The sequence below is a fragment of the Epinephelus moara genome, chromosome 9, assembly GCF_006386435.1.
Source record: "Epinephelus moara isolate mb chromosome 9, YSFRI_EMoa_1.0, whole genome shotgun sequence".
Taxonomy (NCBI): Eukaryota; Metazoa; Chordata; class Actinopteri; order Perciformes; family Serranidae; genus Epinephelus; species Epinephelus moara.
The window spans coordinates 16,002,289-16,028,384 of record NC_065514.1 but is presented as its reverse complement, the minus strand read 5'-3'; the positions used below and the strand labels follow the sequence as shown (position 1 = coordinate 16,028,384).

At 40.8% G+C, this 26,096-nt stretch overlaps 1 protein-coding gene across 1 annotated transcript in view; it reads left to right on the top strand.

Moving 5' to 3' along the window:
• The window catches only part of mmp17a (matrix metallopeptidase 17a), a 142,317-nt gene extending 131,899 nt beyond the window's left edge, over positions 1–10,418 (top strand). The window contains exon 10 of the mRNA XM_050053582.1: positions 6,741–10,418. Within this exon, the coding sequence (XP_049909539.1) occupies positions 6,741–7,066 (326 nt within the window). The 3' untranslated portion in view covers positions 7,067–10,418. The remainder of the gene's footprint in view (positions 1–6,740) is intronic.
• The last annotated feature ends 15,678 nt before the right edge of the window (positions 10,419–26,096 follow it).

The window sequence follows — 26,096 nt, the reverse complement described above, 5'->3', positions numbered from 1 at the left end:
ACAAATATGATTTATGTCCGTATCGATATTTTTATCTTACTCCTACTACAAAGGTGCGCCCAAAGGCACCGATTTAATCATACAAATCATACAATCATGTGATCCTTTGTTTTGAGTGGAACACAAAAAAATATCATTCAAAGATATGCATTGATCTCTGGAGTATTCACATGCCCTGAGCATTAGCATATGACAGTATTTCTGCTTTTTATCCTCACTCTGCTGCCCTCAGCTTTTGCATTCCCTCCTTGGATGCCACTCTGGGAATAACAGATGTTTTATCAGGCTCCCATGTTGTCTCTGCTTATCTCCACTTTCAGCCTGAACTGTTTGTTCAACTTAAATGTGTGAGTACCATCTTCACACAGACTGCAGCCTGCAGTATTTGAGCTGATTGTGGCTCTCAGTGACCACAGCCAAGACTTCTTGCTTTTTCTGAGTGTCCTGCTCATCTGTGGTCGCTGAGTGGTCGCTCATGACAAATGCTTCACTGTGGCAGCATGGGCACTGCCTTCTGTTCATATGCAATTAAACTGGTTCCAGAATATGATTGTGGAAATTTCTGAGACACATCAGGGAAGAAGTGGCAGATGGACGACACGAGTATTGTTCTCTGCTAACTGCCACACATTGGCTCATAGTTTTTATGACATATGATCAATCACTGACCTGAGATGGTCCTTCCCCATAAAACAACACCATAGGTCATTTGTAAAAGCAGTTTATTACCACCCATATTTATGTTTGGTGTAGGTGGCAACCTCTAGTGGCTGTAGTAGGGCCCAATAGTGACGGAAACAAAGGAGGAAGTGAGGTGAAACAGTATAAAAGAGACAGAGTCCGTGTAGGGAAATGGTCGGGGTTGACAGACGATTCAAATAAACAGGACTTTGACCCAGGAAGCCAATTCGTAGAGGCCCCCAGGAACAGCTCTGGGCTTTAAAGCCAATTTCACATCATGGCCAAACTGTGAAATTACAACTTCTAGGTCCAGCATGTGATGCTATGGGGCCTAAAATGACTTTTCCCCATAGACTTATATTGTGAAAGAGGTGTCTGTAAATGGATACATTTCTCCTGCAAAATGGCTCCCTTCACTATCAGGATTTGAGCCACTTGGTTGGATAACATTTTTTCAAGTCTAGAGCCACACCACTGAATTATTTCATCTTCATTAAGGTTTACGGAGGGCTAAACTGCAACTTAGCCAGAAAAGTCTCCAGTGCGCCTGCTATGTAGGCTCTATAATGCAGAAGGTTCCGGTAATGTCGTACCTGCTGGGAAGTAGAACTTTTATGGCATAAAGAATTACTAAACAACTTTATGTTGTCTCATCACGATAAGTATGTAAAGTTATGCAAATATGTAAGGTGACGACATCCAACAATGATTCTTGTCCTTAACCTAACCAGTAGGGGCGTTAATTTAGGGGGTCGTATTAGAGAGTAGAAACCATAGATAGCCACATTGACATCGACCATTGGTTTGTAGACTCATGCTTTGAAGCCTCAATTTCAGCACGTTTTGGCATCACCATTTTGGATTGTTGGAGACAGAGGCCAACAGATTTTGACAAAAGGGTAGAGCTGCAGAGGACCGAGGGGTGGATCTGAAGAAGAGTCAGTGGACACTATCTGAAGACAGCGGCCACACCCTTTAATCATGCATAACTTAAAGTCTTTATGAAATTAAAATGGGTGAGAAGTGGGGCGTCGGTGGCTTAGTGGTAGAGCAGGCGCCCCATGTACAAGGCTGTTGCCGCAGCGGCCTGGGTTCGACTATCATTGTCATTTATGTTTGTCATTGTTGCTGCTCTGTTCTGTTCCTGGAGGGTCTTTGCTGCTGCTCTCCCTGCCTTAGGCTTTCCATGTAAGCACATGAAAGGGCAGGGTGGTTTGCTCTTTCTGCCTTAAGGCTTTCCTCGTTTGCACGTGGAAGGGCAGAGAGGAGTGCTCTCTCTGCCTTATGGCTTTCTGTATAGGAGGAGAAAAGGCAGAGGGGCTCCAGAACAGAGCCATACCACCAAATATAATACTGCAAATGGAAATTTGTTCTTTGACTACAGTGGTCCTGACTGAAATGCAGTTTTTGGCACTCTCCGGTTGGCTTCATTTTACAGCCCCAGAGGTTGCCCCTTTGTACAAACAAACAATGTATGTGGTTGCATGCGTTAGAAGGACTTGTTGCTGGACTAATAAGGAACAGCACCTTGAAAAAGTCAGCAGTGATGACCTTTCAAACACAAATCAGTGGTGTATCTCTACATTGTTCACTTTAAGTAAGAAATGTTCCAAGACACTGAGTTGTCACAAACATCATGTAATAGGAAACAAATGAAGAATGTTAATGTTCGTTGGATTTTCTGAAACAACTATATGACCTTGTGGGAGCAATACATTTGCAGTAATGTAACTGATCTAGATGGATGTCTTATCTGTGTCATAGGATATTAATATCAGGTCTCAGTTCCAACACACATTTCACCTGCTTTGTTGAATCTTTCTAATTAACAAGGTGGGGTGTTTGGAGGATCTAATCTACTACAAGTAACATTCATGGAACATTGGTTAATGTCAACATTAATGATAATGGGAACATTCAGAGTAACATACCCTCATAAATAAAATGTTTACCCTACATTTAAGATTTGTCCTCCGTAATTTCCTCCATGTACAAATAATGTCATAATGTTCAACTCGTCCATATAACAGAGCGATCATTAAAGAAAGCCCAAGGTGATAATCATGTACAACAATTTAAATTAACAACTGATACACCAATTAAATGCATTAGCTCAAATGCACATTTAGTTTATATTATTCAATTAGTGTGGGCGTCGATGCATGTATGTCCCTCCCTTCTTATCTATCTCTCTCCTTCACCTCCCCTTTAAACCCTCTCCTATCGTCCCCCTCTCTTCTTACTCCTCTTCGCTCTCCGGCTGGCTTTATAGGAGGAGATGGTGTAATGCAATCACTACTGGAGCATGTCACGCCTGAATCTGCCATGTCAGTAATCTTTACAGACTATGTGCATCTGTGCCTGTAAAACACTCTGGTCTTTTACTTCCTATAAAATATCTATAGTGCCTTGTATAAAACCCGAGCATATACGTGAGAGTGAAAATGTGTGTGTGTGTGAGCTCACAGCTGGCCTTGTGTAATTATGTGTGGCATTAACATGACATTACCCATTATGAGGAGTCAGCGTGTGCTGAAAAATGGAGTGCAATGATAATAAAAACAATGTATTTCTTAGAACTGTACTGTTGAAACTGAACTTTTTTTTCTTATTAAATATATTCTTATAGTATATATAACATACAATATTTATATTTTTTATCTCTGGCCTATTTCAATATTTCTCTCACAGTTAGAAGTTGAAACGCTAATTAATTAAACTCACTGAGATTGAGACGCCATGGTTAAATAGGAATAAACTGAGAGCCTGTTTCATAACTTGATTTAATCACTGTGCAGCATAGGAGGTACTATAAGACTTAATTAGTCACAAAATATGATGTTAATCAATAAGGCATCTGTTATACTGTCAGTGAAAGTGTTGAATTATATTAACAGTAATGAACACGAGGGCCATTTTCACACCCACGACAGATTTTTTCTTCATTGCTTTGAGAATTAATAAACAAATAAACCCATTCAACTTTATAATATAGGGATAATATGTTCTGAATGAAACCACTTTAACCCTGTCAGTCCCAGCGGAATGCCAGCGTTAGGTTTACTGTTTGAAGTGAGATTAGCAAATAAGCAGATGATGGCATTGGTCTAGCTGTCACTTAACATATCATAAAAGCAAAGTGAGCCAACATGCTTGGTTGTAGCTGTTGTATGCATGTTGTCATGGCAATCCGAGCACTATTTGGTGCACATTTGGTTGTTTCCTATTCTCCATCAAAAGGGAAGAGAATGAAAGAGTTCAGTGAACGCCCTGATTCACCAAGCCGACAGCCCTTGTTGGCTTTTTTCTGGCCGATTTAGCATGTTGAATCGGCGTTGGAGACGGCGGAGCCTATTGGTGATTAAAAGTCACTGTGATTGGCAGTTCAGCTCAGTGCACAAGAATAGAAACAGATGTGAGTAAAGCAAACAAACAGCTAAAGTAAAGAGGTTGTGAAATTGAAACAAACCTGTTGTATTAGATAAAATTGTTTTTTTTAGCCATTGAGCTCTTTAGTGGAAACGGTTCGGAATTGTTCGTATTATTGTCCATGAGTGTACAGTGGGTATGACTGGTTCTTTCAACATCATGTTTTGTTGTCTTCCAGTTAACCTTTTTGAATGCCGACACATAGAGAGTCTTTTCCTCTCACGCAGGCGCAGAATGTATGTGCATGTGTATGTGAATGTATGTTAGCTGTAGTCTTTCACCCCGTTTCCACCAAACACTTTCGGTATGGTACCTTTGGAACCAAACGTAACCCTTCAGACATGGTACCTAGACCCTGGCGTTTCCACTGCAAACAGTACTCTCAAATGTGGGCGGGGTTGTTGTCACTCACTGCTCCGTCCAGCACTCACTATATTTCCTCATTACTGGTGACACAGAAGGAAGTCTGAATCTCATTTATCGTCCACAGAACGAGGCTGCACGCCAACGTTTCCAGAACAAAATAAAACAGGCTGCAGTGAGAGTCTCTCTCAATGGGATATTTGAAAATATCGGGTTTGTGCATTTAGTCCTTCTCAGGCAAGCTCAGGGGTTTAGTGTTGCTGTAGCCCAGGAACAATGTTCCACTATGCTTTTTTTTCTCCAAGTGAGGATTGGGATATATGCAGTTCACATATATGATCGAAATTAATATATGTTTTTGAACACTTGAAGATGCACTCATTACTAAAAGTGTATGTCATCCAGTAGAGACAATAAAAACTAAAGTAATGGTCAAGTTGTCATATTGAAATTTAAGGTGGGCTGATGGATTCATGTTGTCAACTCGTGCATTGCGTGACATTACAAGTAAACGTTCCACCTTAAAAGTTGCCGGCAGTCGGCCCAGTGAATTAAGATATTTTTTTCTAAGACTACAGCTATGTAAAACTCTTCACAGTATGAGCAATGGTTACATAAGCTTCCAAACCAGCCACAACTCAGCCCTGAGCAAGTGTGACCATCTGCTTCTGACCAATGAATGGACTGCAGTGTTCACAGCTCCACCTTTTAGCACCATGTCTGTGTGCTAGGTACCCCAACAGAGGGGAGACCAAAAATAGGGACAGTGAGGGAAAATGTGTACCGAACTGATCTGTACTGCTTGGTGGAAACAGAGCTTCTTTTGTTGTGTTCACAGGCAACTTTTTGGCTCAGACGCAGGCAACATGAGGCAACGCAACAGCTAACCTTCATCTGCACTATTTCTTTGATGTCAGTTTGATGTGTATGGGCCTTAAAGTTCACCAGTTACCAAAGCTATTACACTGACTCTGGTATTAAGACACTTTTAGAGGCACATAAAGGTAAAAATGGTAAAAGTGTTGGCTTTGGCCTGAGACTGAAAGGGTTAAAAGGAGATCTGCTGCCAGTTTTAGGGCTAATGTGTTAATTCCATTGTATTGCTAAACAAACATATCATTTATTGTGATACATTGTCTAAGAAAAGGAAACTTTAAAAGTATTATGCAGGCTTGGTACTGACATTTCCTTTGACTAGACAACGACCTTAGATCTGGAGTCCGTCCCCAGGTGCTGGAGAAAGGTTGCCTGCTGTTCCTAAGCAATAACAATAGGTCAGATGCTGAGAACATATTGCCTCCCCATAGAGATTAACAGTGTTTACTTAAACTGGCATTGTTTTTGGCAGCCTGTACCAAGCAAATCCCCTTTAAGGACTGCTTCCACCAGTTGGCTGTACAGATTAGGCTTTGATAAAGCACTTGTAGATGTTCAAAACTGGCACAAAAACAACTAATTAGCAGCAGGTACTCAGTCCTTATTTCAGGCTACTCTCAATGGGGGGAAAGCTACATCACCTCTCTCCCCTGCAGCAACTCCCAGCTGAATGTGTGGAAGCTCTTTTTCCTGTCAGGTGTTCAGAGGTCTGTGTTGTGTCTGAGCTTTTGCCAGCCTCAGAGGTCCTGCTCCAAGCCTTTTGGTGTGTTTGTGTGTGCGTGCATGTGTGTGTGGTAACAGGCCAAAAGCAAAAGCAAAAAGAGGGGACTGTCCTCACAAAATCCCCAATTGTATGGAGAGGCATAAAATGCATGTATGCTTAATACACAAGCAAATTCACATATACGCACACCTCTGGGCCCGGGAACTGGAGCCACATCAAAGCCTTTATCTGCCTTTAGGCTGCTTCCACAAGCCTGGGATGAAGAGAAAACAGTGGAATAAAGGGAGGAGGGAGAAATGAGGAAGACATGGTGACAACTCGTGGTGAACAGCGAGTGAGAAGAGTGTTAAGGAAAGATGGAGCCTTTGCGAAATCACAGATGTAAGACATGGATAAGAGAGACGCTGAATGGAGAGAAATGTTATGATGGGAACAATACTCGAGGGGGAAGCAAAAATATGTTATAGAAAGCAGCAAAAAACATCCATAGTGTTAGTTATACATTTGTTTCTCAGAATAATACTGCTAATATATTTGTTTTCTGTATTTTAATACTTAATTTGCATCCTTTCATCTGCCTCAAGGAAAAGCCTAAGTGTTCTATGTTGTTCTGTTGTAGTTAAAAACACACACCATCACAACCACTCTGCCCTCTCTGTCTTTGAAGGCTCGTCCTATTTCTTCAAGGGGAAGGAGTACTGGCGAGTGCCGAGCAGCGACATGGAGGTGGAGGCAGGATACCCCCGCCTCATCGCTAAAGACTGGCTCCTGTGCACCGAGATGCAGTCGGACTCTCCGGACGCGGAGCCCAAAAGCACGGAGACGAGAGTCAACGTGCACCATCACCCAGACCACGCGGAGAACGGCTACGAGGTGTGCTCCTGCACCTCTGACGACGCCTCGCCGTTAGGCGTCCAGCCCTCGCCGTCTCCCCTGTGGCTGCTGCCACCCCTCTGGACGCTCTCGCTGACCCTCCACTCTGAACTGCTATGATGCCAAAGCATGGGACAAAGTTCTCAAGCTGGGTGCAGGACAGAGACTCGTAGGTGGAGGGCCAGTGGACGCTCAGTCTGAATACAAACTGGAACATTTTGTTCATATAAATATCAACTGGTATGTTTTTGCTATTATTTTGCTGTTATTTATTTCACATGCCATTTGATGGTCTTCTAAAGCGCCTTGCAGTATGAGTAGTACATACAGTTATCATATATCATACTAGGGCATATCTAGTGGGCATCAATCCACCGACAATGACCATGCTATTACTGTGCTTAACAAATTGAGTTACAAGTTCTATCTCTTAGTTTTTTTCTGGAAGAGTTAAACAGTTCAGAAATATGTTCACATAAAATACAGCAGTATTCAAACAGCACCCATAATACTTACTTTTTACATGTATAACAAGTTTACAGCAATAATGAATGGCATCCTGGGATGTAGATGTTTAACAGCTGAATGGTATCCTGAGATGTTTAGTGGTTGATGCGTAAAGAGATTTAAAGGGACGTTTTACCTTAAAGGAGCAGTTTGATATTTTGGGAGGTAAATACGCTTTTTCTCTTTCTTGCCGGGAGTTAGATGAAAAGATCACCACTCTGACATCTGTCCAGTAAATATTAACACTTTCCCTGCCAGAGTATTATTTTAAGTTGCCAGTCACTGCCAGCATTTTTGATCATATTCACTGATCTTTCAAGACCCACAGAATAATTTGACCTATGAGTATGTAAACAGTATATACATGGAACTAAAGAAAAGGCCTTCTATTTTTAAACACAAAAAACATTTTATTCTATTTTATTCCATTATTTTTTTATCAACACCTGAATTTTCATTAAAAAAAACATTTTAGACAAAAAGCCTAAAAAAGTGTCATTTTCAAGTATAAAATCAATTTCACATTTCCATTTTTTGTTTTTTTCTCATTTCCTTTTGTCAGTTTGAAGTGTATAAATGAAATGATAATAATAATAATGAAAATAATATTCTCTTTGAGGTAAAGCAGAGCACATTGCCACGTTCAGTCATCGTTCAGTGTTCTTTTGTCTCCGTCTCCTCTGTGGTCATCTTGTCCATGTGTCACTGTCACCGTCATGGAAATTTCGTCCATTTCGTCCCTCCAAACTCGTTCGTCCAAATCAGATTCAGAATGTTGAACAAAAAAGGAATTATTGGAGTCTGAGTCTATCAACGTCTCCACGGCTTGCGTAAACGTAAACTTTTCCGTCACCGCCAGCATTTTCATGCAGTTTACAATCTGCTAGATTTCTGTAAACACCCATGTTCTTCCGGTTTCCAGCGGATCTTCTTCTTCATTGTTTTTTTTTTGGACATGACAGTGCTGTTCTATTTCCCAGGTGTGTAACAGCGCCCCCTATCTTATAACAGTGAAAACACAGATTGCCAGAATATCTCCTCAATAACGGTGAAGTGTAATGTCATAAATGATGGAAAATCTCGGCAGTGGCGGGGAAAGTGTTAATCTATAACTAGCAGCTAGTTAGCTTAGCTTAGCATTAAGATTGGAAACAGAGAAACAGCACCTTCAGGCATAACTAGGCTAGCAGTTCCCCCTATTTAGGCTAAGCTAACCAGGTCCTGGCTGTAGCATTAGGGCCCTGACACAACCAAGTTAACAGTCTGCTGCCTGTCAATGTTGCGCCATTAATGAGCGTCTGTTGCCCTAATTTTTGTGGTGTGTCCTACACCATTGGCACTAGTCGACAGCCTGTGTTGGCTTTTTTTCAGCTGATTTAGCATTTTGAATCGGTGCCAGAAACGGCACCACTCTGATTGCTGATTGAGCTCAGTGTACGAGAAGAGAAATGGAAATGAGAAAAGCAAACAAATGACTAAAGTTAAAAGAGTGTGAGACAAACTTGATATATAAGGTAAGATTATGTTTTTAGCTAATGAGCTCTTAGCCGAAACGGTTTGTAATTTTTTGTGTTGTTGTTCGCTGGCACACAGTAAATATCTTTTGTTCGTTTAGCATCAGGGTGTGTTGCTAATGTGCTAACTGGCTAACTAGCGTCCTTATTCCATCCTGTTGGTCTTCTGGTTTTCCTTTTTGCATGATGAATATCGCCACCTGCTGGTATGAAGAGAGAGAGAGTTATGTCCTTTCAGGCAACCACAGATCGTACGGGTCGTTGACTGTGGTCTTTGTGGTGTGTTCAAGTGCAACTTTTTTAACCGAGACACAGGTGACAACAGTCCACCTTCATGGACAGTAGTTCTTTAATGATGGTATGGTGAGTCTGTGCTCTTACATTTACCTTACAGATATGAGAATGATATTTATCCTATCATCAAACTCTCGGCAAGAAAGCAAAAAAGGGTATTTTCCAACATGTCAAACTATTGCTCAAAATTGTGCCTGGCAAGTAGAATTTCCTGCTAGGCTGCTTACCACCTTCCAGCATTCTCCAACAATCAAATGGTTTAAGTTTATGCTGGTTACAGCTGAGGTTATAAATACGACCACGGTTGGGGTTTGGGTCCACCAATCCCTAGAGAAAGAGTGTTTTTACTGACAGGAAGAGCTGCCTGCAAGACTGTAACCAGGGTAAAGAATGACATCTGGGATATAGATACTGTGTTTAGACAGGTGACTGACACCCAGGCATGTATCTAGGCAGACAGGTGAAAAGTATCCTGAAATGTAGTGGAGACAGATAGTTAGGTTTACAGATGAATAGCCCCATGGGATGTTGACAGGAAGACAAATGAATGGCATGCTGGGATGTTGACAGTCAGATGAATGGCATCCAGGGCTGTAAACTGGTAGACAGGTGAATACTATCCAGTAGAGCTAGAAAAAGGCACCCTGTGCTACAGGAAGTGTGACAAATCAAGACTTCCTGTATGACAGAAAGTTAAAATCTAACAGTTGCTCTATGCCATTATCCCGTCTTTACCTGTACTCCCATGCTCCTTGAGGATTTCCTGTTCATGTATGTCCATGAACTCATCATTGTCAACCCAGCTACAGCAGCATTCCCTGTCATTATCAGAGGCAGCATTGGTTTTGTTGTATTTTTGCTAATAAATATGGATAGATTGTGATTTCATATTGCTTTGATCAGATTATAGTTCACAGAGCCTTTTGTTCCTCACCGCTGGACGATGTCCTCCATCAATCCAAGCTCCTTCTGGTGACGCCGTTAGCAGAGGTCACGAGATAGCAACCGGATTTATTCTTGCTGATATATTTACCTACAGTTTCAATATGGACACAGATATATTTGAGTTGAGATGTTCCATGGTTCCTTCAAAACCAAGTGGACTGTGTATATTTCAAGGTGTGTTTTCTAATGTAAAATATTTTTGTAGAAAAATAAAAGAATATGAATGACTCTCTGGGCTAACATGAATTTGTATGGAGTACAGATTATTTCTGAGTGCTCAGTGTTGTGGCTGCGTGGGTGTGAGTGTGTAATTATTTAGTGTCATTGAAAAGGAGCCCGGCCTTGTAGACAGATGAAGGTAGCGTGACAGCTTGCAGACACCAACTGGGAGCTGCTCTCCATCTCTCTGCTGTTCTCACGCATGTTTCCTCTTGTAATGGTCACTGCTGTTCGTCGGGAAGGCAAACCACATCACGTCAATCACACCACACACTCACTAGGAGCAGATTTGCTGGCGGAGGATTATATATTCCCGCACTTTTTCCAGGGAAGTACATCAGAGATGTAACGTCAACCGATCCAAAAATATTCAGCAGCTCAGATAGTGCTTAGTTTGAGATCAAAGCGAGCTGTAGGGGGTAAACAACTAAGACAAGTTCTGAGGAACATTGCGTACCACAAGAAGCCCATGTCAGTCACGGTCTTTTAAAATAAACGCAATTAAATTAAGTAAGATTCTTCAAATGACCTTTGGCAGAATACACAAAAACAAACTTCATTCTGTTTGAAAAGCTTCAACAATTATTTCTGCTGTAATGACCCTCCTGCTTTACTGTTAATTATTCTGTTCAAAACTGTTTTGTATTCAGTAGCCTGAGATTACCTGCCCAAACACAATTGCCATTGTGGTTTGTTGTAATAGCTTGCATTCCTGTTATGTTATAATATACTTTTTTTTCAAAATTCTGGTAATTTATTATCATGTTAGTTTAAAATGAATCCATTGTTATTCCCCCTGCATCTCCCCTTTTCTCAAGCCTCGCAGGCCGGGGTGTGACACCACTAAGAGCAGCAATTTTTCTTCCCTCCTCTTGACACACTCGAGTGGTGTTAATTAACTGGTGTGGCTCGGCGGCCACCGGGAGAGCACCTGCTCCCTGGGGCACATGCGGCAAGACGGGTCACTGTTCAGCAGTTTGTCCAACTGATCCTATTTGAGCTGCTACTTTAACCAAACACAATTTTTAGAATTTAAAACAGTGTGCAAGTATTTTTTTAATGGGTATTTGATCAGCGAAGTGTAATGAACATTGTATTAAATCATATTTTTTTAAGAGAACTGTTAAATTTAAAGTTATTGGTTTTTTTAATCCTTTTATTTTTATCAGCAGTTCCACATTCGCTAAATTTAATTAATACATCACAGCCTGAGCTGGTCTTGATTGGCACTGCTGTCTAATAAAAGTGTGAAATATTTCCAGCCAGGCAGGTTTGCATTATTAAAATGAAGACTTCTTTGTCTGCTGAGGCCCTGGACTGTGACTGCTGCGTGTTTTAGGGCCTCTAGCATCATCCCAACTGATTACATTACAAATACACAAACAGAATATACAAATAATATATTTTAGGCTTTTTACTCCCGTCCTGGCAAAAGAAACTGATGAAAAATGAGTCATAGTCATCATGTTATGCAATGAATGTCTGGGTACAGTGGTGGGTCTGTCTATAGGTGACATAGGCGGCCACCACACCCCCATCCCCCACCCTGATCCCCCAAACAAAAACAATATTTATTATTATTATTTTTATTTTATAAAAAAAAACACATATGAAAAATTATCCTAAGACTAGAGTAAGGGAAAATGAAAAGGCAAAAAAGCAAGAGAGACAAAGAAGAAATTTGCAAATTTGCACATGCCGTGTTCTTAATTGTTTGATATTTGTTATTATTATTTGTTAGCTAGGTCCGACACTATCTGGATGGAACCCTCTATGACAGTGGTTCCCAACTGGTCCAGCCACAGGGCCCAGAGTTCTCCTTAGTCATTAGTTCAAGGTCCACACGGGTTAATACACTTAGCATCATACTTGCGTTGGGCCATGTTGTCGAGCTTTGCTGTCTCTGTCAAGTAGCTGTCCATTAGTCACTCACTCTACAGCAGGAAACGTCACTTTAAAATAAAAGCTCTGTGCAAGAAATTCACCGTACAAAAATCTAAAGAGTGTTTTTTGCAAACTTGACATGTTGACGAGTCATTTGCGGTCCCTGCAGAATGGACCCGTGACCCACTTTTGGATCATGACCCACCAGTTGGAACTGCTGCTCTATGAAACCACCAGCCCGTTCTTATTCCGAAGTCATCAAATACCTCCACTTTGTCAGTGATTTTGGTGTCAGACACCTGACGCCAGAAGCCACCTTTTGCGGTGGTATGATATGCTGGCGGGCAGCCAGATGGCATCTGTCATAGCAGTATGATAAGCGCTGGATGGCGTCAGGTTGAAACACTGACGGTAGGAACGTATTCTAAGGTGCTGGAAAGTTCCTATAGGGCAGATGGGAGGGATGGTGGTGGTCCAACAAACCCCGGACTTTCACCGGGGAGCCGGGCATCCACTTCCTGTATAAATGTAGAGCCAAACCATGATGTTCTTTTTCTAAAACTAACCACGTGCCTTTGTTGATGTCCCAGCATTGGTAGTGGTGTCCAGGAACATCAACAGCAGACACAAGAGGATACCTAGCGTGCAATATGTAGACATGAAAGGTCACTGCAAAAGCAAATATGTGACGACTTGGGATAAGATGATGATCTGATGATGAGGTTTGGGTTTTAAGAGGGGGGCGTACAGAAAGATTTAAAAGCCAGAAAAAAATAATTTACAATTCACAGGCAGACAATTTTTTAATTCCAAAAGAATTGACTGCAAACAGAGGAAAAGTTTCTACAACAACAACAACAACTGGTATGCCAAACTTTCACCAATACCAGAGTAAGATGAAATGCAAAGCCAATACCCTGTGCAGAAGAACTGACCTGTGGAGTCCTTGGTTAAACACTGTTTATATGTAATTGTGTGTGTCCAAGCAACAAAATACAACTGTTTCCATGGTCACTGCACTGTGGAGAAGTGATGCTGTCAAGAGCCTGACTCTGAGTTGATGCATGGCAGTGAGGTTGAGGGGAGGGTCAACAGAAGGAGCCGGTTCAAGCTTGCATGGCGAGAGAATCATTTGGCGAACTTGTCAGGCCGGACTCTGGCAGCCCTCTGCCGTCACATTCCTCAAAAGGTCATACTGAATTCAACTCTTGCCCACACAAGGCGGGGGATTCGGCAGGAAGGAAGGGTGCGATCGTTTCTATTCAGTCCAAAGTTGGAGCAGAAGCATTGCCTCCACTCTTGACATCTGGTGTGACAAAGTGACATGGGAAGGTTCACCTTAATGGAGCTTGTAAAAATAGACATGGTACAAGTAATGAATGTAGCCACAGTGCCATGTGGACACTCAAAGCACAAATAAATAATGTAAGCTAGTGTATAAGCAGGACTGTCAAAATGTACACTTTATCGGAAAGGCTTACACCTAATGTCAGTACATTCATTATTATTCTGCCACAGTTACACTAACAAGGAGAGCAGGGAGGGGATAGTCAAGTTGATATTATTATGGCATACAGGCAAAGTGACCAACAGAATTTTAAAAAAGCCAAATACAGGGCAGTCGATGAGAGTAGGGACTCTCCTGAGCTCACTGGACTGTCAGTCTGGCCTTTCTCTGTTGAATAAACTGACTCATTTTATCAGGTGATGACAGTGAAAGGCCCCCGAGGCCCTTAATGCAGTTCAGATAAAACACCAACACATGACTTTTTAAAGCCTTCTGCTCTCATTTATGGTCCAACTTTTAAAGAGTCAAACGTGACTCATTAATGCATTCAGAACAAACAAAGTACGTGCTTCTTTGCATGTAAACAATCCAGAGGTATGCAAGCATGTAGATACCAGTTGCTTCAGTTTGAGATGATAATAATTGGCATATATTAAGTAGAGTACAGTGGGAAAAAAGGTGTGTGGATCCAGAAGGAGCTGGAATCTGATGAATTCCGTCTGTTTGAGCTGAGGACTACAAGAAAATGGAACAAATTTGGACGTGTGGAATCAGGAAGAAGTTAGCTTCCTTGATACTAGCACTGCTGGCATAACACACCAAAATCTCTGGCCAGCAGCCAGCGATTGAGTTGCATTGTGGATAATGGTGCCAGGTTTTGGCAAAGAAGAAGAATATGTGGAATAAAAAAGACATATCTAGTTATGCTGCATCTGTTTTGATCCCTTGTTTTAACTGTCCATTGTGAGTCAATGTCATGTTTGCAATGCCAAACCGATGAAGTACTCTTTTGGGCACGTTGTAGAGCCCTTAAAATGAGCCCTCAAAATGAATTTCCCATGGTGCTTATTAACACGGCTTCAAAATACCGTTAAGCATGACCACATCTGTGACCACAGGGGATAAGTGGAACTAGATGGCACTCAGCGTGTGGTGCTCAAAGTGCCAAAAATACATTTGAAAAGATTGACAGCTATGTCTCTCTAGAAATCAAGTCCCACTCACTCAAGATAATCCACAGACCTTGTCGTGAGCAGTTTAAAAAGGCTGCTCTCTTTCTACTGAGCCACACCTGCCAACCGTATTATTTTATTCCCACGAAGAAGGAAGTGTGCATCTACTCATGGATAAGAGGCTCCTGCTTGTAACAGCACACAATGTAAACATTAATGGCGTCCTCTTTGAAGGTTAGCTAGCTCAGTGGTGCTAGGTGAGCTAGTAGTAGATGCACTCTTCCCTCTGCACGGTGATGCAGTTGGCAGTGTGCTTTGGTAGAAACAAAATAATTCCTTCATGAAACTTCCCATCAAAGTCTGTGGATTATCTTGATTGACCAGGTCATGATTTCTGGAAAGAGACATTGATGTTGAGTTTTTCAAATGCATTTTTTTAGGTGTCTTGAACACCATAAGCCGACTTGTGCAACCTAGTTCTGTTATATTTGAGAGAAGGACAATATCTCTTACACTCGGCAACTCACACCAAAACAATCTAGACTGATAGATAGCGCTACAAGTAAGAGGAAAAATATGTATTTTTGGTTTTGCAATGAACTATCCCTTTAAAAACTTGTGTTTCCAGTGGGAGCTAGAGCTACTTCATACTTTAGAAAAGCTTTATATCCAGTCTATGAATACCAAAGTCTCCCCTGAGTCCAAGGCTCCCTCAGTTGTAATAGAGTGTATTGAATTTCCCTCAGCTTCTCAGTTTAATTATCTGGCGTGACCTATTGGCGGGGATCACACGCTTGAGCATTGCAATGCAGTATGCAGACAAAACTATTATGCTGATCAAGTCTTAAAAGTTCATTTCAGTGCGGAGATGGGTTTGAAAAAGCAATGACCTTCATGGCAAGATTTGTAGCTATCCATCTACATGAAAAAGTTGGCCACCATTCAGCTGTGCTACTTTAGCACCAAGTGGGTAGTATAAGGCTTGATGGGAGGGTCGAACAGATGAGCAGGGCACGGTGCCACGACACTTGATTTTAGTTAAGTGGAAAGAGGTGTCCTTGGAGGAGGCGGCTGCCCTCTCGCCTTCGGTCAAGGAGGTAAAGTTCATTATAGTAAACATGAGTTAAAATATACAAGGCATGTAGCTCAGATTGGTTTACAGTGAGGAGAAACAAGAAACTATGGCTGTAAAAAGGATTTCTGTAAAAAGAACATGTCTTTGCACATTAATTATTTGTGAATTTTTGAAAAGGCAAACAGACATTCTTTCTAATATAACAGCATTTAGCAATATCAAAACCCTTCTTGATCTAGAGATGAATTTGGGTGGTATTTAAACTCAAAAATGCAGATAGTAAATGCCAAGCAGAACGTCTGATCACATGATGTGAGTGAAAATGAAAACTGCATGAAAAGACAAGATGAAGAAGTGGTCTTTTCAAAAATGCAAACACACACACACATTCGCATTCATTCATTCACTGTTTCTGTCAATTGTGAGGAATTGTGCTGACTGTCGGTTTTTTCATGAAAGGCATATCCTTACTGTACTGTACCTTTGCCTCACTGAATCACTTACCATATCCTAGTCTACACTAGAGAACAAATTTTAACCCTAAACTGTTGACCTCAGCTTGTGGGGACCATGTTTTTCCTCAGGGGGATCCAAGTCCCCATAATGTCTCGCTGTGATAATGTCCCCACAAAGCCCATACAAACAAACATACATACACACACAAAATGGACCATTTATTCACTTCTACTCAGATATGGAATATATTGATATACTACAAAACTGAAATCCTCAGTGTTGGCCCCAAAACAAAAAGTGAAATGCAGTTTAATAATCTGCTGAATTTAGCTATCTTGACTAAATCCAAGGTTACAAGTCTTGGTGTGATCCTTGACTCAGAGTCCCACATTAACAAGGTGACGAAAACATAATTTCCCACCTCAGAAACATAGCCAAGGTACACCCATTTCTAAATGAAAAAGATGCTGAGAAATTGATTCATGCCTTATTTCAAACAGACTTGACTACTGTAACGCACTTTTTACTGTCCTTCAAAAACCACCACTGAGAGACTTCAGCTCATTCAAAAGCTCTCTGCTGCTCGGCTATTAACCTGAACCAAGAAGAGAGAGCACATCAGGCCAGTCTGAGCTGCTCTGCACTGACTTCCTGTTACATTTACAATTGATTTTAAGGTCCTCCTCCTTGTATACAAAGCCCTACATGGGCTAGGACCGAGCTACAATGCTGCAATCATCTGCTGCTGGTTTATTGGAGGTCCCCAGCAACAGGAAGAAGATCTGGGATGTCAATTTGGTTGAACCCAGGGTGGGGGAGCCCTTCTGTGCAGAGTTTGCATGTTCTCCTCCTGTCAGTGTGGGCTTTCTGTGGGTATTCGGCTTCCTCCCACAGTCCAAAGACATGCAGGTTGGGTAATTAGTGACTCTAAATTGTCCGTAGGTGTGAATGTGAGTGTGAATGGTTGTCTGTCTGTTGTGTGTCAGCCCTGTGATAGTCTGGCGACCTGTCAATGTCAGTTGACCGCGACCCCTAACAGGATAAGCGGTTATGGAAAATAAATGAATGATACATTTAAGATGAATAAATATAGGTAGAATAAGTAGTCTAAGAATTTTGGTTGGACTTTTGTGAATAAAAAACAGTCTAATAAAACAAACATTTTAACATTCCTTTGCATGCATACACAAGCTTTTGTGCATAGTTGTCCTTGAGTGATCATTAGTATGACAAAACATACCTAAAATGTGTTACATGGTGGGCTCTGATAAAACAGATCGTTATGCCCTTCGTGATGAGTTGCCATACCTTTATGCATGTGTGTGAGTACTGGGTGTGGATGCATGTGTGTACACGTGTATGAATGTCAGTCTAAAGTTGTCAATATGTGTTATATTGTGTGTTATTCCACTCGTTTAAAACAGACTACTTAAATTGTATTTGTATGCAGTGAGTAAGGACTTTGGGACACTGCTGTGTATTAGTCTATTTTCTAACAAAAGTGAATACCTTAAGGTCTTTGCACCAACTGTCACCAGCCGAAACCTAATGTGGGCCAGAGAGAGCCAATCAATCATTCTGAGTGAACCACAGAGCGAAGCAAAAAAATGTAAAAACCTGAGCAAACCCCTGCAGAGTGGACACCTGCGATGGTGGCTAGTGGGCTGCTTACAGCACAATACACCAACTGTCCTGTTTAGTCAAACTTCCTGACATGGTGTAACACACTAAAGAGTAAAAACTCTGTTAACATTCTTTTTTATATATATATAAACATGAATACATTACAGCATCAGCCTAGCTGTCTGGTGTCAGCAGTGCATCATTATGCAGACACTGTAAATGTAGTCTGGTTCCTGGCTCAGGAAGACCACTATGACTAATTCATGATAGCATGCACCAGCACTGTTGGACAATACTGCACTAGTGTTATACAATAACTGGCTGCTGTCTCACTCGATATCAGCTACAATGTATTTTGGTATCAGATTGGCAGTGAGCGTGGGCTGAGAGTGAGATGTTTCAAGGTGATCTTACTGATACGCCCACTGTGGGTCAAAAAATCTGAAAATTTGGTTCCGAAAAACCTCATTCTGCTTTAAATAATAGATATTTGACAATGTACAATGTGTCCGCTGCAACTAAACTTCTCAAAAGATGCTTTCTGGCAACTTCAGACAATGCTGCCAGGTAAACTTTCTGTCACAATACTGCCACTGATTAGACAAGTGAATATTGTCAGAGATTATTCCATGTTTAATTTAAACGAATATCCAAAGACTGAGATAAAGACATGCTAAATGACATAATGACTTGTTTCAATGACAATGTGTTCACAGTACAAGAGACATGCACTCTTTTGCAGTCCTCTACTGCCCTCCTCTGGTGCTTTAACCAACATACAGGAAGGGTTTTAAATGCTGATCGCTTACCTCCTGCACAGATGAACTGTCTTGTATTGTATCATCAAGACTGAAGTGTATAAAGCTGATATTTTGATACAGGAATGTTTCATGTATGACAAAAGCCTCATGGTCTTTGCAATTCAGCTATTAGTTCAACTTTATGTGGCTGTTACACTCAAGCTGAAATGTTGCCATATGAATTCATATCACGGTCATTTTACTGTGGTTGTAATGTTAAATTATGAGCACACTTATCATCTGCACATTACTGTGAGAACACTTTCCTCTCAAGGACAAACTACGATAATTAAGTCAGTTGTATTTGTCAAAAATGCATTAATTCATTCAACTAGATGAAAAAAAATCAGAACTACTTTATTGATCCCGAGGGGAATTATGATTCATTACAGTCGCTCCGAGTTAAAAGAAGTAAGAATAAGAAAATGAAATAAAAGTGTGTAAGTATAAAGCAATAAAATAAAACAAGTAGAGATTAAATGTACATTAAAATGAAAATAAAATGTGCATTATGCTACAGTGTTTAGCACTAGTACTTAAGATGTGAATAAAGATATTAAAATAAAATATGTATCTTTACTGTGCTGCGGAAATGTATCTACAAGTAGAATAAGCAACAATAGAGTTAGAGTAAACATAACAAATATGTTCAGTTATGTGCATTTATGTTGAATTAATATACATTCAAGAGGTGAAAAATATTGCACAGTTGAATAATTGCTCCCAATAGATAATCAAGAATTATAGATGCATTAAAAAGTCCAAATGCCAGTTGAGCGGCTGACACTCTGAGGGAGGAGCTGTACAGGGTGATGGCAACCGGCAGGAATGACTTCCTGTAGCGGTCTGTGGTGCATCTTGGGGGAATGAGTCTGTCACCAAACATGCTCCTGTGTCTGACCAGCATATCATGGAGTAGCAGTGGAGATACTGTCCAAGATGACACGTACCTTAGACAGCGTCCTACTCTCTGACACCGCCACCAGAGAGTCCAGTTTGTCCTCCATGATGTCACTGGCCTTGTGAATCAGTTTATTGAGTCTGTTGTAGTCTGTATGCATCTTTGTAGTCGTTTAGTGTCTCTTTGAGGTAATTTTTTGTCTTTTTGGTCATTTTGTGTCTCTCTGGGGTAATTTTTTGTCTTTTTTGGTCATTTTGTGTCTCTGAGGTAGTTCTTGGTCTTTTTTTGGTCATTTGGTGTCTCTTGGGGGTAATTTTTTGTCTTTTTGGTCATTTTGTGTCTCTTTGGGGTAATTTTTTGTCTTTTTTGGTCATTTTGTATGTCTCTGGGGTAATTCTTTATCTTTTTTGGTCATTTTGTGTCTCTGAGGTAGTTCTTGGTCTTTTTTTGGTCATTTTGTGTCTCTGAGGTAGTTCTTGGTCTTTTTTTGGTCATTTTGTGTCTCTTGGGGGTAATTTTTTCTTTTTTTGGTCATTTTGTGTCTCTTTGGGGTAATTTTTTGTCTTTTTTGGTCATTTTGTGTGTCTCTGGGGTAATTCTTTATCTTTTTTGGTCATTTTGTGTCTCTGGGGTAATTCTTTATCTTTTGTGGTCATTTTGTGTCTCTTTGGGGTAATTCTTTATCTTTTTTGGTCATTTTGTGTGTCTCTGGGGTAATTCTTTATCTTTTTTGGTCATTTTGTGTCTCTGGGGTAATTCTTTATCTTTTGTGGTCATTTTGTGTCTCTTTTGGGTAATTCTTTATCTTTTGTGGTCATTTTGTGTGTCTCTGGGGTAATTCTTTATCTTTTTTGGTCATTTTGTGTGTCTGGGGTAATTCTTTATCTTTTTTTGTCATTTTGTGTGTCTCTTTGGGGGTAATTTTTTGTCTTTCTTGGTTATTTTGTGTCTCTTTGGGGTAATTTTTTTATCTTTCTTGGTTATTTTGTGTCTCTTTGTGGTTGTTCTGCCCCTCTTTGTTTTCATTTTGTGTCTCTTTACATTTACTTTGCATCTCTTTGTGGTCTTTCTGTGTCTCTTTGTGGTTGTTTTGAGTCTGTCCTCAGCTGGCCCATATTTATTTGAGGGACATTTTGCAGGTGAAAGCCAGGGGGCCCCCTCACACTTTGGGCCCCTGGGCCTGTGTTGGTCCATTAGGTCCATTCAGTATTCATGCATCCATGAGCTATATGGACTTCTTTAAACCCAGCTGCAATAACAGAATGCCTAAAAATCGGTGGTATTACTTATCATTAGGGGGAAAAAACACGATAGTTGCCAAGGGTAAAAAAAATCATCCTGTAGAGTCTACATCCTGTTTTGTATCTTGTCCAACTGTCTTCATCATCCTGAAACCATAACAAATGTTGATGAGTAATTTTCACCCCTGCCACCAAGAGAGGAATAAAATTACTATTTTAAATTTACACAACATAGGTAGGGTAGGGATTTGTCAGAGTCCAGCTCCACCCCCACGACGTTACTGGCCTTGCAAATCAGTTTATTGAGTCTGTTGGCATCTGCTACCCTCAACCTGCTGCCCCAGCACACAACAGCAAACAGGAAAGCACTGGCCACCACAGACTCATAAAACATCCTCAGCAGTGTCCGGCAGATGTTGAAGGACCTCAGCCTCCTCAGGAAATAGAGGCAGCTCTGGCCCTTCTTATAAAGAGCGTCAGTGTTCTTGGACCAGTGCAGTTTCAAACCCAAAGTGTGTATGTTCATCACAAAGGAGAGACAAAAGACCTGAATAAAGTAAAGGCAGACACCTTGGTATTTCACCCTTAGGCAAGCAATTACACATTTCTACTTCCACCCTGGCCTAGTACACAAATAAAAAAGGAAACCTGTTTTACCGATGGTTAGGTCTGCTCTTTGTGACTTTTTCTGAAGCTGCAGTCGGTGTGTATTTAACAAGTTATAGTGGTCCCATCATTTTGGCTGTTCAGTCACCATTCTCCATGTGGGCCTGAATGTCTCTCCCACAGCAGCCCTCTCCTTCTCCTCTGCCTCTCTTTAAAGAGCCTCTATTTTTCTGTCATCATTCACTGTTCTCCCAGATGTCACCCAGCCTTTAAAGAGCCCTTGGAAATTTGCCTGCTCAGTGGAATTAAAAGTTGATTAAATGGTCATTATACAGCTTACATAATGCCGGGCACTGACACAAATTGGATATATTTCACACATAATCTTAGTGCTGTGTTACCATCCTCTCATAAAAGCCGTCCAGATCCTGCTGTTGTCTCCTTCCTATTTTTTTTTTGGTCCTTTTTTAATGCTCTTTCATCCCTTCCCCTCTCCTCCTCTGTATTCTCCTGCTGACACTCCTCCGAACGTAACAAATGAAGCTGATTTTCACCTGGTGTTGGGAGCTTCCCCTCCACAGCCTGCAATGATGACAATGATGATGATCATGATGATTATGATGATGATTATGGTCCATCTCTCCACCTTTAATACAAGAAAAATGTGAGCTCACCAATTAAAACTTGAATCAAGGGGATATGGTGTTATTCCCTCCTATTATAAAAGGAGTGGTTGATTTTATTAATGTTGTTGGACAAATTCCACATACTTGAAACCATTTTTTAAACTTTTTCAAGTGTCCCTAGAAAGCAGAAACAAAAAGGGGAGCTGCACTGGGTCAAGAAACTAAGTGTTGGTGGTGTTAAAGTAAAACTTCAGGGGTTATTAAAGGATAGGGCAAGTAGTCAGATAAGAATATAAAAGCACATGGTGTTGGTTGTCAGTCTAAAAAAGCATCCGAGGCACTTTGTAAGTTAAAGATCAAAACGTGTGGGTTAAGAGTCTTCATCAGGGAATAAAGACCACCCACACACAGACTTTCTGAGTTCAAAACATATTAGTTATTGATGAATTAATATAGGATTTTTAACCTACAGAGTGCCTCCGATGCTTTTCAGACTGCCAGCATCATTGACTTCCATTGTAAGTAGGCTGAAAAGGTTTTATTCTTATTCCTAGAAAGCTGTAGAAAAGTGTCAACGCTGTCTGAAACACACAGAAATACACATTTCCATGTTGTTTCTACATAATATTTTGCTCTGGGTTTCTTCTTTGTTTCATATTTCCTCATGTTAGCCTATACATGCACATGCACATATACATGCACGTTTACTGTCTCATAATGTATTTTTCCACACATTTAATATTTAAGGACAGTTTCTCACTTTTAAGTCTTACCTGAACTAGTTTAATCGAGCCAAAAACAGATGTCAAAGCACTTTAATTTTATTCAGGGCTGGAGTCAGATGTTGTAAACAGTGGAGTTTACACGGGCGGATTATAAGACAATGGCCCCCTGGGCTCAGATATGCAGAGGGACCCACCACCTCTCCTACATAAGAACAAAACACAAAGACTTTGTGGCTGATTTGCCTCTTTTTTGTTGTTGTTTTGCATGTCTTTGTAGTCTGTGTGAATCTTAGTCGTCGTTCAGTGTCTCTTTGAGGTCATTTTCTGTCTTTTTTTGGTCATTTTGTGTCTCTTTGAGATCGTTTTACCCCATTTTGATGTTATTTTTTGTCTCTTTACATTTCCTTTGCATCTCTTTGGTTACTTTATGTCTCTTTTGGTCATTTTGAATCTATGTAACAGGGTCAATTATACAGCAGTAATACATGTAACAGAGTAAGTATTTGTTTCAGTTGATATTACCTGACACAGTAAGGCCTCCATAGTCAATATCTGAAACACCTGATACTCGTTTCTGTACCCCTACGTTCACCTTTGGGGGTACCCCACCTATAAAGGGGTGTCTCCCACCTTGCCTCTCCCCTTTTTCCTGTTGTACGCCATGGAAGAGGTAAATGACATTGCTCTTGTAGGAGTTTCCATGTTTTGTGCTGTTAAACTATGCTTATAAGTTCATTTTATGCTAACATATTCCTGTGTCACCTGATTTGTGTAAGCGGCTCAAGTTTATATGGTTGTATTTGACAGAAGATATTGTTTTCACCTCTTGTTGTCAGGTACTGTATGTTTTTTGTGTTTTTATCACACTCAATGGAATGTAAAATGGCTGCCATTTTGCTGTTGTACTCCTTGGGAGAGGTAAGCAACATTGCTCTTGTGTTTCAGCACTGTTAAACTATGATTATAAGTTTATTTTATGCTAACATAATCCTGTCTCAAGTAATTTGTGTGGGGGCTGGAGTTTATATGGTTGTATTTGACAGAGGATTTTGTTTTTACCTCTTGTTGTCAGCTATCGGGAATAAACGCAGATCACCTTTAAAGATGGGCTTCTTCATATCAGCACATCGCAGACAACACCAGAGTCCACTGGTTACATCTATCCCTGGCCGGCACGTGTTAATTTAAGTGACATTTTGCAAGTGAAAGCCAGGGGGCCCTCTGACACTTTGGGCCCCTGGGCCTGTGCCCATTAGGCTTGCCAGCATTCATCCATCTATTAGCTATATGGACTTCTTTTACAAGCCAGATGAAATGATAGAATGCCTAAAAATCTGTGGTATTACTTATCATGTTGGAAAAACATGATAGTTGCCAAGGCAAAAAAAATCCCCTTGTAGAGCCTACATCCTGCTTTGTCCAACTGTCTTCATCATTCTGAAACCGTAACAAATGTTGAGGATGACTCATTTTCACCCCTGCCACCCAAGAGTGGAAAAAAAATACTATCTTTAAGTTACGTAACATAGGTAAGGTAGGGATTTGGCATAAACAGCATTACTAATCTTGAAAGCTGTTTTTGTTTTCCTATGCTGGAGTAGAGTCCACTGAATGATGTTTAGCTGACAAATCTGGTACACTTAAATCCGTGACATAATAATCTGGGCTGTCAACAACGCCAAGTAAATGTGGTCTTCAATACTCTGATACTCAAGACAAAAACGCAGGTGCTTAAGAAAAGGGTCAGAACAGATGCATTTGAATTAAGTTAAAAGGCTTTTATTTCAAAACGTGGTTGCTTACATTAAAACACCAACCGATTTCGACCCTAAGGTCTTCGTCAGGGTGCAAAAGCTTGGACAGGACAGGCTTCTCCTTGTAATCCATTGCTCTCACCCACCTGTGCTCACATATTAATCAAGATTGGGTGACACCCTACCAAGCATATAAAATGTTTGCTTGACTCCTGTCCACCCTTTTGCACCCTGACGAAGACCTTAAGCGGGATTTATAGTTGTGCAGTAGACCCTTTGTGCGGTGGTGTGTCTGTGTCACTCTGCAGTTACACCTCCAAAACACTAGTCGGCAGCAGAGGTTTCTGTGAAGTGCTGTTAAGTTTAGTTGAATAAAACACAACCAAAACACACATTAAACATGGCTTAACAGCAACAATTTCAAACACAAGTACACAAATCAGCTTCACTATAACTCACAGCATTCACAGACAAAGCACTTGTCTTTATCTGGACACATTTTCCCCACAAATTCAACATGCTAATGTTTTTAGCACAAGTCTATGGCATTTTACGTTGTATAAATTAGCCTAGCAGCTAGCAGACTTTTCCCCTACTCATATGAAGCCAGGGACAACAGCAACATTTAACAAAAGTAACCGCAGATAATTTGGCTCCATTACAACTCACAAGGTTCACTGACAAAACAACTGTCTTATACTAAACACGTTTTCCAAACAAATACAACATGCTAACGTTATTAGCACAAGTCTATGGCATTTTACATTGTGTAAATTAGCCTAGCAGCTAGCAGAGATTTCCTCTACTCATATGAAGTCAGGATAAATCACACACAAGACTTGAAATGCGTTTTTGTGGAGGCTTTATTGTCTTCACAATTTATTGTTTATTATAAAATAAAAGCAAATAAAAGCTTCATTTCCACTGAGGGAAATGGCTTCAGCTTACAAAAATAGACAGGAGGTCTGCGTCACAGCAACATGTAGTTACATTTCTGGGGAGGTGCACGTCAGGCTACGGCAAAGTATAAATTCCCCATTACTCATTTATATTAGATTTCTTTATGGAATAGCATAAATTGGGGGCTTCTGAGAAACCTGGCTTTTGGGGCTGGAGCCCCTGAGGCCACCCCTCAGCTCCGCCCTTGCTTTTATGACCCAGCAGTGTAACAGAGGATTACACGGATGCCATAAAATACTCAAAGAACTCTGAAGCTTGTGGGACTGTGCTATTGTGCTCAACCTTTGTGACCTCACATGGCTGATATTGGAACATCTGTGACAGAAGTTGGTGCTATGATTGAGTCTTTTGAGAGAGGAAGCTTAAGTCCTTGGTTATTTTCCTTCCTCTTCACTGCACCCTTGAGCCTTGTGCTGCTGCTGATGTGTTTTATGTGTGTGTGTGTGTGCCCGTGTAAGGTACTGTCTTTAATAAAATGTTAAAAAAAAAAAAAAGGCACTGTGACTGAGGACACTTGTCAGCTGACGTCAAACGTACAGCTGTAGTTGCTCTGCGCATGC